Source organism: Sinocyclocheilus grahami, unplaced genomic scaffold (assembly GCF_001515645.1).
Source record: "Sinocyclocheilus grahami isolate Dianchi unplaced genomic scaffold, SAMN03320097.WGS_v1.1 scaffold1560.1, whole genome shotgun sequence".
NCBI lineage: Eukaryota > Metazoa > Chordata > Actinopteri > Cypriniformes > Cyprinidae > Sinocyclocheilus > Sinocyclocheilus grahami.
In genome coordinates, this window is record NW_015506739.1 from 7,813 (window position 1) to 23,471 (window position 15,659).

Genomic DNA, 15,659 nt, shown 5'->3' on the forward strand with positions numbered 1-15,659 from the left:
GCCGGCTCGCAGCTGCAGGTTCCGCTGCTTTAGAGCACCGCATAAGCGCGCACATATATGTTCGGTTTGCCTAACTGAACGTAGTTTAACTGTCTGCCACAAGTTGATCTTGTAATAAAGGTCTCATCGAGGAAAAACACGCTGTATTTTTGTATTCATTGCATTTTTGAATTATAAAAGTTAAATAATTAATTTTATTATAAAAATATTAATGATTAATCGATAGTCGATTGTTAATTCTCCCGACGATCGACTAAGAAAATTTAATCGAATGCCCATCCCTAGTTTTCAGTAAGAATTCTGATGTTAAATAGCACGGAGTTGCAGTTACATTGGTTTTAACAGAATCAAAATGTCTAATTATTAGAGGTTCAACAGATTTCAAAACTCGTAGTTTTGATCATAATACGTTTTTTTTTTTGTCACAGATCAGGTAATTTTTCATATCAGCAAAAAAACTGTCAAAATGACAAATGTAACTTTGCTTTGCATTTATGACTTACAGAATACTTTAAATTCATATTTGATACCGCAGCAAAAACTACTAGCCTAACTACTAAAGTTTAAACATTATTAATGGCAAGTGAACAGTCAGTAACAAAATATGTAAAAAAAAAAACAAAAAAAATTAATAATCAAAGGTAGGGTAGGAGATTTCAGAGAGGTTAGCCATAGCAAGCTAGGTTTGAAAACATAGGATCCCATCCTCTCAAGCAATCACTCTCCAAAGCCACACTTCCTCTAAAACACATGCATTCGAACAGGCAGATCAGAGCTTAACCAGCGACACAATGAGAGACGGCGCTGGTGGAGGATTGAATGCAATGCTGTCAGATTACCTCATGTCTCATTCACCGGTGGGAAAGCATTACAGTACAAAGAGCATAATATTACAAAGATAACACCTTCCATTCTCGCTCGTCTGCAGTAGCATAATGAAACGTGCAAAAAAAATTAATAATCAAAGGTAGGGTAGGAGATTTCAGAGAGGTTAGCCATAGCAAGCTAGGTTTGAAAACATAGGATCCCATCCTCTCTGCAAATCACTCTCCAAAGCCACACTTCCTCTAAAACACATGCATTCGAACAGGCAGATCAGAGCTTAACCAGCGACACAATGAGAGACGGCGCTGGTGGAGGATTGAATGCAATGCTGTCAGATTACCTCATGTCTCATTCACCGGTGGGAAAGCATTACAGTACAAAGAGCATAATATTACAAAGATAACACCTTCCATTCTCGCTCGTCTGCAGTAGCATAATGAAACGTGCTAATGACGTATCATGTTTGCATGAACGGGGTGTGCAGAGGTACACAAATACATATGTTGACAGGCAGGTAGGACAGCCTATCATAATCCTCAGACTGAGGAATCTGATTGGACAAACATTTTATGGTCCTACACCTTCCACAGATAATATAAATTAATTTAGACCATTTAACTTAGTGGTTGCTATCAGGATGTGAAGAGACTTTCAACCATCATAACAAAAAATGTTTTTGAGCCAAATCACCTGCCTTGCCTTTCAGTGTAAAATAACACTGCATAGTGTTCACTGTATGAATTGAATATAGATTAATCTTTGTTAAAGCTGTGATTTGTTGTTAAATTAACTTAAATGACACAGACAGCAGCAGGTATTTATACGGCTGCTGTCACTTTAAGACTGAATGCATGGATCCAATATTTATGACACGCATACGTTCACTTCTGACGTCAACTTTTTACGGAAGTCACAACGGTTCGTGAAAAATCACAGCTACTTTATGCAGGCTGTATGCATTTTACGGTGGACTGACTGTTTTGAAACTTATTTGGTAGTTAAATAGCCCCTAGACCTCAGTTATCGTGAAAAAAGACAGGAAATTTCAGTTTTGACAATATGGGACCTTTAACACAGTTTGACATTAACTGATTTGCTCTTCTCTGTGTGAAGAACTGATTGAAATTGACAGAGCTGCAGTGTGTCTGTGTTGACACAGGGGCATGATGTCCATCACCTGAACATGTGTTGAATCTCCACATCACCCATGTTCAGTGTAGACAGATCACCCACAGTTTAAAAAAAAAATCTTACTGACTCCCAACTTTTGAACACTAGTGTGTGGGGAAATGTCATTGAACTGTATAGTTCAAAAATTATGGAAACTCTACAACACATTTAACATAAGCAGCGGTGCTATCATCTTAACCCATCCCGTCTCACCGTGCTCCAAGCCTATTAAACCAATGCTCTTCAGTATATATCTAATCTTCTCACAGTAGTGATCCAGGCTTCCTGTATGGCACAGACCGCGGGGAGTGGGTGAAGGGAATTCTGAGTAGCGTGTGCCAATGATGCATCTGGTTCTGGCCCTGGGTTCAGTACACTTAATTAAACTCCAATGCCCTGGCAGTGGGCACCGTGTATCAGGCTCCTCTTGGCATTGTGCTGTGGGATACGGCTAATCCCCAGCAGAGTGTCCACCACCCAACTAGTTGGCTCAAGAAGATATCCGTGACTGCGTTAGACATGTCCTCACCTGTTCCTTGTCTTTTAGCGGATAGCTATTATATCACATTGGTTGGATATTATGGAATATACATCATCAGGCAAACAGTAATTGGTTGAAGTTACTTTTTTTTCTTGTAGCAAGTTTTCATTGACCAATGAGAATTTTAGAGAGGCGGGTCCAAGTATGCTTTTGGAATTTCACTCTATTTTCTAGTTTATTCCACTCCCTTAAACCAGATCATATCTAGAGCTTTCTTTACCATGCAAGTGGCATCAGATGTGAATTTTCTCCTTGCTATTTTTGCTTCCTCATTGCTTTAAGTGACACCAAATTACAGCAAAGTAGTCTTTTTTTTTTAGACTTTTTTTTTTCAGATGTTCAAGCCAATACCCCCACTGGGAAATTAGGGATTAGCTTTTCCGTTTACCGCCAGAATCTTAAAGCTGGTCCTATACACACAGACTACTGTGCCTGCACTTCCATTCCCTTAACAGGGTGCTTTAAAAAAAAAAAAAAAAATCTTTCTTTATCCTCTCTTTCACTTGTTGTGTTCGGTTCATCTTTGAAGAAATGTAAGAGGATAAAGATGATCCTCTAGTGCTGTTGACTCATGCCCTTGACTTGAAGCTTATTATGAGGGTTTATTAAGGTCTTCCAGACTTGTCTAGTGTAGTGTTGTCACGGTACCAAAATTTCAGTACTTGGTACCAATACCAGTGAAAATCCATGGTTCTCGGTACCAATTTCGGTACCAAAGCAAAACACAAAAACATGCTAATTAAAAAAATTGACTATACTTTCATTTAATCCAAACTGTGTCCATATTTAATTTTAAAGGGCTTTTGAAAACCTAGAGTTATTCAGCTAAGAATAACTAAGTTGGCTTAAGAAAAGAAAAAAAGCCCAGAACTGCTTTTCTGACTGATATGACACAAACAATGTTAACCATTTGTACATTCTCTAACACGCATATTTTAGATTCACAATTCATTTAAAAGCCTCTGGTGTGTAAAAATAGTAAATATCATCATGTCCTCCTGTTTTTTTTACCCTAATAAAAGTTATAGGAGCATTAAATAATTAATAAAGAAACTTCATTCTAATGCTCATTATATTAGCGTCAAGCGGTGTTTCCCACAGACTTGCACATTTGTGGCGGCTTATATATGCAAATTCATTCTCTGCCAGCAGGAGGCGCTTGTAGAGCGGGAGAGATAGAGGTTTCCCCAGTAACGGCTACACACAAAGCAGCGCTCGGCTTACAAACGCTGCTCAGGCATTGCAGACAAGATGAAATGAAAATGACAATTTTCTGAAGTCGGTTTCCTTCAGAAATGCAGTGATATAAAAACACCCGCACTGGGTTTCGACTTTGACACGTGCAGTGCTCATGTTTATTCAACAAAGTCAAAGCCTTTTGGAAAATCTATTTGTGGCGGTGGGTTTTGATATTGTGGCGGGCCGCCACAAATAAATGTATGGGAAACACTGATCTAAATATTAAAAATTAAAATGAAACTTACCTGCTTGAACTCTTTCATTTGATCTGGGTGTCAACAAAGATTTAACAAAGATTGATCTGGGTGTGTTTCCTCCTTTTGATGTTGCCACATCTCTAGAGAGCGCTGACAGTAAAAGAGGGGATTTTTAGTGACTCTTTAACAAGTGACTGTCATTATGAGTCACTGAATCATCTGTTCATCATCTGTAAAACAAAAATGCTGATTCATTCAGAAACTAAACTAATGACTGACTTTTACCGTTTCATTGAATCAGTCACTTAAAGGGGTCATATGATGCGATTTCAAGTTTTCCTTTCTCTTTGGAGTGTTACAAGCTGATTGTGCATAGATAAGATCCCTGAAGTTGCAAAGACTAAAGTCTCAAAACCAAAGAGATATTCTTTATCAAAGTTAAGACTCTGCCACGCCCCCCTAAAACGGCTCGTTCTAACACGCCCCCACATATCTACCTCACTATGTGGAAATATTAGCATAATGCAACATTAAAGCATGTCAACATATTCTGTTAAACCAAATACACCAAATAATGATCTTTAAAAAAGCATCATATGACCCCTTTAACTGTTTCATTTGAAAAACGCTGATTCATTCAGAAAGGAAACTCTACGGAATCACCCCCTATGAACTCATTTACTATTCTCTACGTGAATCCACTATTATACTTCACTTGAAGGAGTGAATGAAAATAACAAGAACACTTCTTGTTTACTGAACTTTTTTATAAAAGCAATATCACATGCATTCAACGATATTGCTTAAATATATTTAAAAATATACCAAAAGGACTTTTGCATCTCCTAAAATAACTTAATAAATATCTTGTGGTTTCAAAAGGCTATCTTGACTGCAGCTGAACTAGGCTACTTTTAATTATGAATAACTGTAAACTTGACAAACTACAGTTTTAAAGTCCCTTCCCAGCACTGAAATCACCATATGCGGTTTTCCCACATGCAGAGCTTTTTTCCGTAATGGCTTAAATGTTGACATTATGAGAGCTGTTATGTAAGATGCCTCTCTCTGTCCGAGTCCTGAATGGATGTGCTTCCCTGCTGGCTTCCAGTCAGAGATGTGCTCAGTGGGGCTGAACTGGCTGCGGGTAGAGCTCTGGGCGTTTATGCCAACTCAAGCCGCATTTCCTTCGAAGCCGCTCGGTCTACTAATATATTCTGATGGGCTGATCTTTTCACAGAGGAAATATGGTGCAAGGTCATGAGGCCACAGATGTCTGTGTGGGGAAAGATGATGTCCATTTGCATCATGAAGTGTAGTCTTCTGGGTTGTTGAAGGGGGACGGCAATGGCAGTGAAAATTAATAGGGCTTACCGGCCATCGATCTGTATTTTGCGTTATTTTTGTTAACATGTTTAGTATTGTCCAACATTATGTTTGTGTTCATAACTTTTTATTTTATTTTGGTAGCTTAATGTGAGGAATATTTTACTTTTTTTCTTCTTCTATGGAATCTCTTTCTCCTGCTCTTCAGCGTTTCCCACCGTTTCCAAAGTGTGCTAGAACTACTCCAAGAATTCAATTTTGCTGCACAGCATGCTGGGTAGACATCTCTCTTTCTCCCTCCTCATTCCTCAAGCATTGTTGTTGAAGCAGAGCATCAGATCCGCTTATTTTTACGTGCCATTTTGCGAACTTGAAACGATTATGGGGTTTGTACTTTTTGTGGGGTTGAAAATAGTCTTTGTGTAGAACAGCAGTGTCATGGTGCAGGCTTCATGGTGTCCATCCATTCACCAGCCAGACCCTTTTCTGCTCTCCAGTTGCCATGGTGCTATTACAATACAGCACAGTGGGCCGGAGATGCCCGTTTTGGTGGAACATAATGTCAGATTCCGTTGAAAGATATTTCTTTCTCTTTCATTATGATGATGTGCTGTATTGGGAGGGGAAGGTGTTACATAATCAGATGAAAACTCTAAAAAGATTTGAAGTTAAAATTATTTTATTTTATATTTTAGTTTAATTTTGTACTGACAATGGACTCGATCGTTTCTATATTCAGTGTCAGTAGCCACCGGAACTTCTGGTGCAGCACAATGTAAGGAAATTGTGAGAAAGTAAGAACAAAAAGAAATTGAGCTAGTGTAACATGACATGACAAAGCAATACTGATATGATGCTTCTTTATCATAAAGGTTTTTAAAGCTTCTGGAACTTATTACTACGTTATGGTTTAATAAGATATAATAAAATGTTATTTTTAAAATGTTTACTGATATCGGAATCGGCCGATAATGGCTTTAAATGTAAATATCGGCATCGGCCCGATATGAAAAATTATGCCGATATGTCTTGCCGATAAGAGGAATGCATTAACTCACATGTGCTGAAGGTGTGCTAGCGATTAGATCACGTCAGCAGTGCGATTAGAACAGGTCAGCAGTGTGGCTCATGATAGAGTAAACAGTAATAGCACGTGCAGCGGCAGCCTCCCCCGGGTCCTAACGCCCGTTCGGTAAGGAGTTTTAATCTGTAGGGGGCGCTGTTGGCCTACTTCTAATTAAATTAAAAGAAAAATAGCCTACACAAATAACATTTAGACTGTTTCTGATTAAATAAAGCAGTAATTGATGTCATAAAATAATGAGTATGTTTTGATTTAAAGGTCCGAAGCTATAGCTTACATGAAAAAAAAAAAATCACGAACATGACACTTGTAAATTAAATAATTTTATATATACCGGTTTATTTAATAATGTGTAATGTTTTATTTTTAAACAAATCATAAGCTCTAAAATATTTTCAGAACTTTTACAACTCTTTTGCTTTAGACCATCTACAAATGTTAAATCTTAATATATATAAAATAAAATGTTAGGGTTAACCTTGCATCTTTCTGGGGGGGAAATGCAGCGATTGATATATAGTTTATTTATAGTTATTTTCAAAGCTTCAATATACTGTCAAAAAACCTTCATTATTGTTTATTTAATTCTAACAAATAAGTTCTTGTTAAAAACTAACCAAAATTAAAAATGTTTTGCTTATAACTTCTGCACAGGAGACTTAGTGTTGTTTCCAAACAAAAGGAAATATATCGGTATCGGCCAAAATGAGTTGAAAAATATCGGATATCGTCAAAAATCCAATAACGTGCATCCCTAGTATATTATATTATTATTGCCTGTGGTCGACTCTTATTAGAAATATGATAGAAATATGAATTTTCATACCACATTTGGCTGGAGAATACTTTATCGAAAACATTTATAGCAAGTTTTTAGTGGAAATGCATATGCAGTCAGAGTGCATATAGGGTTGTTTGAAACCAACCTTTCGTTTTCCAATATAGTCTGATGCATTGCTTGTGTTTTTTTTTTCTTTCTTTTTTTCTTGAGCAACTGACAACAATGTATTACTCCCATTATCAAGTAAATGTAATTAATAATTGGTTTCTATGGGAACCAGAGGCTCTAACAGCACCTGCAGTGATGTGATGGCTTTAACAGCTGGTGATTGGCTCTTTTATTCAGAAGGCGGGACTTCCATTACTGCCCGTTTCTCTCATTCCTAGCAATATGAGTGAACTATTTTTGCATATATTAAACACTGAGTGTTTGGAAACTCACTACAAAAATCACTACAAACAGTTGTGTAATGCCGTTTGTTGCATTTTTTTTTTTTTAAGTATAAAAAAAAATCCTCTTTGCCACAAGCGTTGGTTGGCAGTTTGTCTCAGGGGTTTACCCTTTTTTGCAATGGTAATGCAATAATTTAGCCTGCTACTTTTCAGAGAAGTAAAATACTTGCCAACATGGGTAATGTATCATTCATACAGTGTTTCATATGCTGTTATATTTTGCAGTTTTGTGTTTCTACAGGATGTTAATGATACTACATTATGAATTCAGTCTGACTATCATGAGAAACCAGAGCAGACTCTTATAAACCACACTGGTCTGTTACTTCCTATCTGATCATGACACAAAACTGACAGAAAGAGTAGTTAGTTGCAATTGTTTTTCTTTTAGTCATAACTTTTATGTTTTGATGAAAATGTACTTTAAATTTAGTGAACATTTTAGGGTAATAAATAATCTTTTTATATATATTTTTAAAGTTTAATAAAGACAATTTTAATATTTTTGGAAGATCTTATGTTCACCAAGGCTGCATTTATTTGATCAAACCATAAAACAGTAATATTGTGAAACATATTAACATATTAAAATAACCATTTACTATTTGATTATATATTAAAATATAATTTATTGCTGTAATCAAAGCTGAATTTTCAGCATCATTACTCCAGTCTTCAGTGTCACATGATCCTTCAGAAATCAGTATAATATGCTGATTTGCTGCTCAAGAAATATTTCTGATTATTATCAATGTTGAAAACAGCTGTGCTGCTTATTATTTTTGTGGAAACAGTGATATTTTATGATTCAAAAAATAGAAGGTTAGGAACATCTTTTATTAGAAATAGAAATTTTTTTGTAATATAATAAATGCATTCACTGACACATTTTATCAATTTAATAGTTTTTTTGTTCTCATCTACAAAAGCCGAGAGAGGTGGAGCCTGCAGCACAGTTTGAGAGCCTCTCTGCCACCGGCTTCTCCTTTCCTCTTCCTCTTTTGTCTGTGTCTTTGTGTCTTCATTTGTGCTTCTTTGTCTTGACAGTGAGCGAGTGCATTCAGCACGTCACGTGATCGCTCTGCTCTTCAAACTAGGGCCTCTTCTCCTCACAGCTCCTGTATCCTACACAAGATGTGTACAGCTACAGCAAGAGAAATTATTCCAGTCCGTCAACATATTTATGTATGTCGAGTACAGAGCCTTGGGCTGTTATCAGTGAGGTCCAGTGTGTGTTTGAGAACAGACAAGGAGTTGCTTGTTTTGTTGTTCAGTACAAGCAATGCTGAGGGAATTGTGGATGCTCATGTTGAAATTAAATTAGTCTGAATGTGGCTGAGGCCATTTAATTTATTTAAAAATAGCCCTCTGAATGAATGTAAATGCCATTCCAGGTTATCTTGAGATGCCAGTGATACAGGAGCTGGATCGGTGTATCATAATCATACAATCTGTCCTGAATGTTCAGTGGAATTTGAATGCATTAGTAACTGCTCATTAATTAGAGAGTGTGCAAATATTTCCAAATGATCAAAGTTAAGTTATTATACATTTACACCTTTTTAATATTTTTTATTAAATAAAAAATTTGAAATTGTACTACTAAAAACTAAAAAACTGTCAAGTTATTACTAATTAGTATTTTTTTTATTAAAGATTTAATTTTTAAATTGTACACGAACTGCTAAAAAAATGCCATGCAAGTAAAAAAAACAAAACTTTTTTCAGTATTCATGAGAAAGATATTATATTCGACATTATAAAAAAAATTAAATTCAGAACAAATATGATCTGAGAATTAGCTTACAATTAAATTCAAAATCTAATTAGAATGAAATTAAATTCTTTTGAGCTTAAAGCTTTATGAAACCTTCATGGTCATTTTCTAACAAAGCAATATCAAACCATATCAAAATTACTCTGCAATGTTTAAAAAAAATCATTTTGCTTGCATAAATCTTCATGTTTGGATAGAAAAGATGAGAATGAGACAAAATATAGTCTACTTTTTTCTTTTTTTTTAATAGAGCAAAAACAGATCAAGTGTAAAGCCTCAGTTGATACCTAGTTAAAAATAAACAGATGTTTTATTTATTTATTTATTTTACTACTACTAAAAAAAATATTAGAATGTGTATTTTTAAGTCTTGGCTTATTATTTATATATATATATATATATATTTAGTTAGTTAGTTTATTTGTTTATTTGTTTATTTATTTATTTCCACCAGCGAGCTCAAACACCCGGTGCAATAGTGCTAGATTCACATATGACTTACAGAGTCATAAAAGTATGTTGCTTTGACCAGTGGATTCATCTAGAGCAGATTGCTTCAGGAATTCAGTGTCCTGCAGGAAGGATGACGCAGATATGTTCTGTGATGTTCATTCCCATGGGGTTAGCTGCCTGATGAATCATACATTACACCAGCATTCAAAGTCCAAACCCTCACAAGGTTATCAAGGGACAGCTCCACAATCCAGGCTCTTCTGAGCAGCCTTTAGTTGTCGTTTCTGTCTGTACACCACAAAAAAAAGTAAAGCAATTAACAGACTCGCTTTAATAATGGATGAATCGGAGGGATTCCAATTTTTATTTCCAGGACTGGAGAATTTCTGTACATTTTTAATATTGAATGTTATTCTTTTCTGGTTATGGTCTGCATAGAGGTTCTGAATGCTGAATCTTTAACTGAGCCACATTCAAGTTTTCTTTTTTACATTACATTTAGTAGCTTACAAATGGACATTCTCTTCGGCAAATAATTTTATGATTCTTATTCAGTAATCATGAAAAAAGGAAATCATGGAAAATTATTGGTCAAAAATGGTAGGGAACCAGTTTTAAATTAATCAAATGACAAATGAATGAAACCCAGTGGCTCTGAACATTTTGACTCCAAAGCCCCACATTGCCCACAACAACATTCAATAGTCCTGGGACTTTTTTTTAGTTGTTTAATTTATTGAATAAGAATGTATTTATTCACTTTGGAAAAATAACATAAAACTTGGCATAACTAGAAAAATGCACAAAATACACATGAAATTGAAATACACATTTTTCCAGGTGTAGAAATCACACTTTTATAATTATAATAATTATCATATTTATAAAAAAAAAACATTTGAGTGAGAAAATATGAGAAATATCTTTAAATAATGATCATAATTATTAAAAAAAAACAGTTGAGTGGGAAAATGAGACATTTCTTGATTTTGAGTGGTTTTAGTTAAAGCTTATATTGTCTTTGTTATAAATTTTCACATTCACAAAATATAAAAAAAAAATAATGGTAAAGTTATGGAAATTCATTGATCAGAAAGAGTGGGAACACTGCTATTAACAGGTTTTTTTTACAGGTCACTGAATACACTATTGGTCAAAAGATTGGAATAATATTTTTTTTTTTTGCAAAGTGTCTTCTGCTCACCAAGGCTGTAAATAGTATTACAATTTAAAATAACTGTTTTCTATTCGAATTTATTGTAAAATGACATTTATTTCTGTGATGCAAAACTGAATCTTCAGCATCATTACTCCAGTCTTCAGTCTTCACATGATCCTTCAGAAATCATTCTAATATTCTGATAGTAAATAAAAAACTGCAATGTTGGCATTAGCGGGCAACATTACAAATATGTGTCTGCTCTTTTTTTTTTTTTTTTGACAGCATCTGGAGGGGCCCAAATGTGAACTGTGTGGACAGCACTGGATACACACCTCTACACCATGCTGCTTTAAATGGCCACAGGTGAGTCCTGTTTCCTGATGACCTTCGACCCCATGAATTTATTTGCATGAAAGGTTTATGTAACTGTCTCTTTTTCTCAGTGAGGTGGTGGAAGTACTTCTGCGGAACGAGGCTCTGACGAACATCGCTGATAACAAGGGCTGTTACCCTCTGCACCTGGCGGCGTGGAAGGGAGATCAGCGAATCGTCAAACTCCTCATCCATCAGGGTCCATCTCACCCCAAACTCAATGAGCAGGTCTGAGCAGCCTTCACCTCAGATCAAAGGCATAGTCTGGCTTATTTACAGCATAATGTCTATGGGCAGCAGTGTTCTGATGAAATTTATGTTTATTTTGTGCTATGACTAGTAGTAAAGAGGAGGAGAGGATTTTTCAAACTGAAAGGCAAGTCAGAATAAATACTGCCTGTAGACGTTAAATTGTGCTGTACATATGCACATTTTTCTTGACTCTGTGAATTCAGTAGTTTCAAGCTTAGACTTTTTTTGACACGTCTCAAGAATAGCTGCAGGTTATCTGGAAGACTGTCACTTCCGCCTGCAGCTTCTTCACACTGCTCTCGTTTACACTTTGAGTGTGTGTGCGTGTGCGTGTAAAGATAACGCTAAACATGAGTTCAGTGTCATCTCACCCTTAATACAAGCCTAAAAAATTATTTAAAATTCACCCAGACGAGTTACGAGTTAAAATAGTAGTTTATTTTTACTCCTAACACATCTGGGTGAATTTTAAATGTTTTTTTTAGGTGTGAAGTTGAAGATGACATAGTATGATCCTTTTACTTTGTCTGCATCAGCTGCTAAAGTTTGAATCAATACCATGTCAGTGAACTTTAGGATACTATAGTTGCCGATTAACCACATTCAGGTGCAGAATCAATAACTACCAATATCTGAATATAAACACTGACATTTCCTTTGAGTGCAATTTTCAATGCAAGCTTGGAATAAAATTCAAGTGTTTTTTTTTTCTTTGATGTTATGATTTGTCATCACTTGCTAAATTTAATGTACAGTTCATGTGACAATAGTGTAGTGCACTGTTTAAAATGTTTATCGTACTCTCATGCATATTGTTTGTATAGCATAGTAGTATAATAGTACTTAAGTAGTAGTATAGTATTAGTAAGATTAGGATTAGGTTTTAGAGTATTCACTGTGAAAAAAGTGCGTTTAAAGGAATAGTTCACCCAAACATGAAAATTCTGTCATCATTTACTTACTCTCAAGTTGTTCCTAACCTATTTGAGTTTCTTTCTTATGTTGAACATAAAAGAAGATATTTTGAAGAATGTTGGTAACCAAACGGTTGCTGGTAGCCATTGATTTCAATAGTATGGTGAAAAAACACTATGAAGTCAATGGCTACCAGCAACTGTTTGGTTACATTTAAAAGAATTTCTGTTATGTTGAAGGTTTTGTGGTTATCATTGTGCTGGAGAGACACAATGGTTTACATGTAGGTAAACACTACTTTGAATATATGAGCAATGACTGCGCTAATGCCAGTCACAAATTATATCTTACATGTTCATTAAATTTACATGCGTAATGCACACGCACAGCATACGTTATATTTCACATGTCCTATTCTAGCTGCTGGCTTCAATTGAAATTAAGATCAATTGGTTCCAGGGCCACAACAGGAGAAACATAACTTGTATTTATTTATTTATGTATTGAGTAATTAACTTCAAATTAAATTGTGTATGCTAAAATATAAATTAAGTTCCTCTAACTTGTAAATGTCGTTTGTTGGTTAAACATAATTGTATTATGAACTTGTCATAACGCAAAAAGTTGGCGAGCATTTGCGTTATTTATTTATTGAGCCAACACATTATATTTTTGGAATAATGTGTAGTAGAATTATGAAAATATGTACTCAAGTCCTACTTAAGTGGGTTAGAAAAGCCTAACCCAAACTAAAACCCAGAAAAGTTCAACTAATTGCATTTAATATAAATTAATATTTTATATAATTTTCGTTTAATTGCAGTTGACACAATTAAGTGTCCAAAAACATTACATTCATTTCATTCACCCAAAAAGGAAAAATACCCCATGATTTACTAGGTGTATGTGACTTTCTGACATCCTAGCTAGAGATTACAGTATATAAAGTTTTAAATATGGATATTTTTCTTACACGAATGCCTTCAGAAGGCCTTTTTTAAGCCCTCGGTGCCGTGTGGAGCACTTTTTATGATGGATGGGCTGGGTTTGTCTGGTTTGTGTCGGGACGGTGTGTCGCTTCACTCTTTCCTCGTGTTGGTGAATAATGTGGGTTATATAAGCACACATATGCTGTGTATGTGTGAAGATGTATATTTGTAAAGACGCCTGACCACTGACAGACTGCTGTGGTTATCTCCCTGTAGTCTTGTTTGTGTGCGAGAGCATTTGATCATGATGGTTAAAGCTGAATTGTGTCATTTCTAGGAAATTGCTAAAATAATGATGGATTTCAAACAGGGTTCCCAAACTGAATGAATGGCAGACAAAAAAGGAATTATGTTGACCATGAATATGTTTGTCAGTGCATTCGGCAGAACTTTAACCGTATTTCAAAGACAGTAAAAATAATTGTGAAATGATATATAAAGATGTGCTTTATATGTAATTTATATAATTGATATTTTATTTTAATAATTATTTTTTCTCCAAAACTGATTTTTGGTGCAAACAACATATAGTAACTTGCAGGGGGAAATTATATCATAGAGAGGACGTCTGCAAACCCATCATAACTGTGTCAAGTCTTGTAAAATGATACTTAATTATAATTAAGTATAATAAAACATTTTTAAGAGAAGACAATGTTAGGTTTTTTTGGTACAAAAAAAAAAGATATCAGTAAAAGAATATTAATTCCTCATTTTATGTATATAATTTATTTATTTAATATATATATATATTTTTCCTCATTTCATTTTATTTTTTGAAAATAATGAATATGCCTGCACTCACATTTATTCAAGGTCTAGGGGAAATGTTTTAATATTTTTGTCATAAAATTAAACGTTACAATAATTTATTTTTACATTTTATTTTAATGAATTATTTATTAATTCAGGATTTGTTGAAATACTTTTTACCTTGAAAAATATATTTTAAAAATGATGATTAATAATGAATGATTTTTAAATAATAATTAAGATCCCTCACATGTATTCAAGGTGTTACACCACATCAATACATTTCAAATTTTGTAAAAAAAAAAAAAACCCTGAACCTGACATCGTACATACAAAAATTGCATTTCTAAGAAATTGGCACATTTGTGTTTTAACTGCTAAAAAAAAAAAAAAAAATGGTTTTCCTTATTTTGTTGCTCTTTATTTGCTGTTGGTTTGTTTATAATTCCTTTATACATTAAGCAATTTTGTCCTGTTCTCTAGCCTTTTTTGTCCCAGTACTGAAACATCTGTCAGATGCCTTTACAGTTTATAATGGGATGAGAGAAAACATTGGGAAATTGTACACACCTAACCTTCAAAAGCAGCTGTATTTTGTGTATTAATCCGAATGCTGTGATGTCCTGGAGATCTCTCCATCTCTTCTTCATTCAGTAGCTCAGAGGGGTTTCACAGAAGCGCTAGATCGGTGTCGTACACGAGCGTTTGTGTGTCAGCCGGGTTACAACTGAACAGACTGAAGTCCAAATGAATAATTCATGAGCTGACAGGAAGTGTGTGTCACTCGGGGTGTTTTGTGATTGTTGAATGGTGTTTCTAACACACACACACTCTCTCACACACACACACACACACACACACACACACACAGAGTCGAGAAGCTTTTCTGTGTAGCCGTCGGCTTGCATCAGTGTCAGAAAGCGTGTGAGGGGTGAGATAGAGACGCAGCCGCGGAGAGCTGGAGTGTAGTCATGGCAACAGTGTCATGGCTGGATAGCTGAGGGGCAGGACCCGGCAACACATCAGCAAACAGACGAGGAGAAAAAAGACATGAATGGAGGAGAAGGGTTTGGATGTTCTGCAGCTGAATAATAATAATAATGAGCAGTCTGTCTGTCTGTCTGTCTGTCTGTCTGTCTGTCTGTCTGTCTATATCTATGTCTGTCTGTCTGTGTCTATATCTATGTCTGTCTGTCTGTCTGTCTCTATATCTATGTCTGTCTGTCTGTCTCTATATCTATGTCTGTCTGTTTGTCTGTCTCTATATCTCTGTCTGTCTGTCTCTATATCTATGTCTGTCTGTCTGTCTGTCTTTCTGTCTCTATATCTATGTCTGTCTGTCTGTCTCTATGTCTGTCTCTATGTCTGTCT

The 15,659-nt window shown here is 35.3% G+C and overlaps 1 protein-coding gene across 1 annotated transcript in view; it reads left to right on the plus strand.

Moving 5' to 3' along the window:
• The window catches only part of LOC107571184 (ankyrin repeat and SAM domain-containing protein 1A-like), a 33,206-nt gene that overhangs the window by 1,198 nt on the left and 16,349 nt on the right, over nucleotides 1–15,659 (plus strand). Inside the window, exons 2-3 of the mRNA XM_016257476.1 lie at nucleotides 11,290–11,370; nucleotides 11,451–11,607. Of these exons, the coding sequence (XP_016112962.1) occupies nucleotides 11,290–11,370; nucleotides 11,451–11,607 (238 nt within the window). The remainder of the gene's footprint in view (nucleotides 1–11,289; nucleotides 11,371–11,450; nucleotides 11,608–15,659) is intronic.